This window comes from Otolemur garnettii, unplaced genomic scaffold (assembly GCF_000181295.1).
Source record: "Otolemur garnettii isolate 467f Iridium unplaced genomic scaffold, OtoGar3 scaffold00092, whole genome shotgun sequence".
Lineage (NCBI taxonomy): Eukaryota > Metazoa > Chordata > Mammalia > Primates > Galagidae > Otolemur > Otolemur garnettii.
In genome coordinates, this window is record NW_003852487.1 from 6219371 (window position 1) to 6221903 (window position 2533).

Here is a 2533-nt window from a genome sequence, read left to right on the forward strand (position 1 = left end):
AAAAAAAAAAAAAGAAATGTTTAGATGCTGAGGGAGAGGCAGGTTAGAGTGCTCTAGGTGTACATAGTGAGAGGTTCTGGAAAGATTTCCCCTAAGGAGATGGTAGTTATGCAAGCTAAGTCCCAAGAAGCTAACTGGGTGAACAGAGATAGGAAGAGTGTTTCAAATCAAAGGAAGAGCATGCTTAAAATCTTGAGAGATGAAAAAGAACAGTGAAATCTAGGACCTAAAATAAGTTTAGTGTGGCAGAAACTAAGAGTCTTGAGAGTGGTGAGTAGCAGAGAATTTGTTTCATATGATGCTTGAAAAAGTAAGTGGTGATCAGATCTTGTGCCTTCTCTGATCTTTGCCTTTTGGGGGATGGGGGGCAGGGTAGAGTGTTACATGATAAAACAGGAATTTGAAAGGATTTCTCTGAAGCAGCATAGAGTAGAGGGAGCCAGACTGGTGGCAAGGGAAAAAAATTGGGAGCTGTTGTAATAATTCAGCTGAGAGATGATGGCACAGACTGGGGTAATGGCTTAGAGGATGGAGAGATGTGGACAACTTGAAGAACTATTAAGAGAGAATTGATAGGATTTTGGTTGGAAATGAGAACTGAGGAAAGAGGAAGAGTCAAAGTTGGGTGTTGGTGCCGATCTCTGAGACAGATCAAAGTGGGAAGTGGGAGGAGGAGTTGTATGGAGGTGAGTCTTGAATGTGTTGGGTTTCGGTTACTCTGAGTAGGTTATTCAAAAAGAGCTGGGTAGAAGCAGAGGAAAAGAGGGTGACCTCACAGGAGACTGAAGAAGAGAACAGAAGGGAAGTCATGAAAGCAAAGGCAAGAGATTATTTGAGAAGGAAAGGATGGTCAACACATTAACTGATGCCAAAAGAATAAGAGAGATAATGCCAAGATTTAAGGGTTAGATTACTGTCACTTTAAAGTGGAGAGCAGAAGTCAGACAGAAGTATACTGAGAGTAAGAGGGAAGAAAGTTGAAAGCCTAAAGGTAGCTAGCTCTGGTACATTTCCTCAGAGTTGGAAAAGAGAACTAGAGGGTGCTGCCTGGTATGAAGTGGAGAGAGATACATAGTATCTCATGTATCCAGTGTATTCCAAGTTCTTGGAAGGTAGGATGCTGTCCTCTTTATCTGTGTTACTGAATATTGCATCTGATGTATCTGCTAGAACAAATTCCAGATGATACATTTCCAGAGGCCAGAAACTATCTCATTGGTTCTTGTACTTAGCACCTTGCACATAATAAGGAACAAAGGGGACTGATCATTGAACGAATCAAAAGACATGCCATGTTTTCTTCTCTTGCTGAATTCAAAGATAACCTTTCTTTTTTTCTTAACAGATTAAGCATATGATGGCTTTCATTGAACAAGAAGCCAATGAAAAAGCAGAAGAAATAGATGCAAAGGTGAGAGTGGTTTTCATTTTAAGAATTTATCAAAATTTCATATTGTTTTGCTTTCCTAATTGATATTATTAGTAAAATTAACATCACATTGCATAGAAATAATACATGTCTGTAACTTTAATGTTAAATAATAGTCAAATAGTCAAAGCCTAGCCCTTGATTGAATTTATAGACAGTAATCCAGATCTGTGAACCTTCCAAATTCTAGGCCACTTGTGGTGGCTCACACCTGTAATCCCAACAACTCAGAAGGCTGAGATGGGAAGATCACTTGAGACTGGGGTTCAAGACCAGCCCTGGTAACCTGGCAAGACCTTGTCTCTGAAAATATCTTTTTTTTCTTTTTTTCAGACAGAGTCTAGTATGTCGCCCTCGGTAGAGTGCCATGGCATCACAGCTCACAGCAACCTCAAACTCTTGGCCTTAAGAGATTCTCTTGTCTCAGCCTCCCAAGTAGCTGGGACTACAGGCACCTGCCACATTGCCCAACTATTTTTGTGGTGGTTGTTGTCATTGTTGTTTAGCAGGCCCGGGCTGACTTTGAACCTGCCAGTTGCCAGTGCCCCACCCCCACTCCACGCCCCCTTCCTCCTGTATGTGACTGGCACCCTAACCAGTGAGTTATGGACACTGAGCCTAAAAATATATATATATTTTTTTTTAGAGACAGAGTCTCATTTTGTCTCTCTTGGTAAGTGCCGTGGTGTTACACTCACAGCAACCTCCAGCTCATGGGCTTAGGCAATTCTCTTGCCTCAGCCTCCCGAGTAGCTGGAACTATAGGCACCCACCACAATGGCCAGGGTTTTCTTTGTTTGTTTTGTTTTTTTGATTGCAGTTGGCCAGGGCTGGGTTCAAACTCACCACCCTTGGTATATGGGGTGAGGGTGCCCTACTCACTGAGCCACAAGTGCCACCCCAAGATTTTTTTATTGAGATAGTCTTACTATTGGGGTTGAGTGCTATAGTGTCATAGCTCACAGCAACCTCAAACTGTGGGCCCTGGGTGATTCTCTTACCTCAGCCTCCCAAGTAGCTAGGGCTACAGGTGCCTGCCACAATGCCTAGCTAGCTTTTTTTTCTATTTGTAGAGAAGGGGTCTCACTTTGCTCAAGCTGGTCT

The 2533-nt window shown here is 42.5% G+C and overlaps 1 protein-coding gene across 1 annotated transcript in view; it reads left to right on the top strand.

Annotated features, from left to right (window-relative positions):
- ATP6V1E1 (ATPase H+ transporting V1 subunit E1) overlaps positions 1-2533 on the top strand; it is a 35414-nt gene that overhangs the window by 7557 nt on the left and 25324 nt on the right. Inside the window, exon 2 of the mRNA XM_003795466.2 lies at positions 1346-1411. Coding sequence (XP_003795514.1) covers positions 1346-1411 — 66 coding nt within the window. The remainder of the gene's footprint in view (positions 1-1345; positions 1412-2533) is intronic.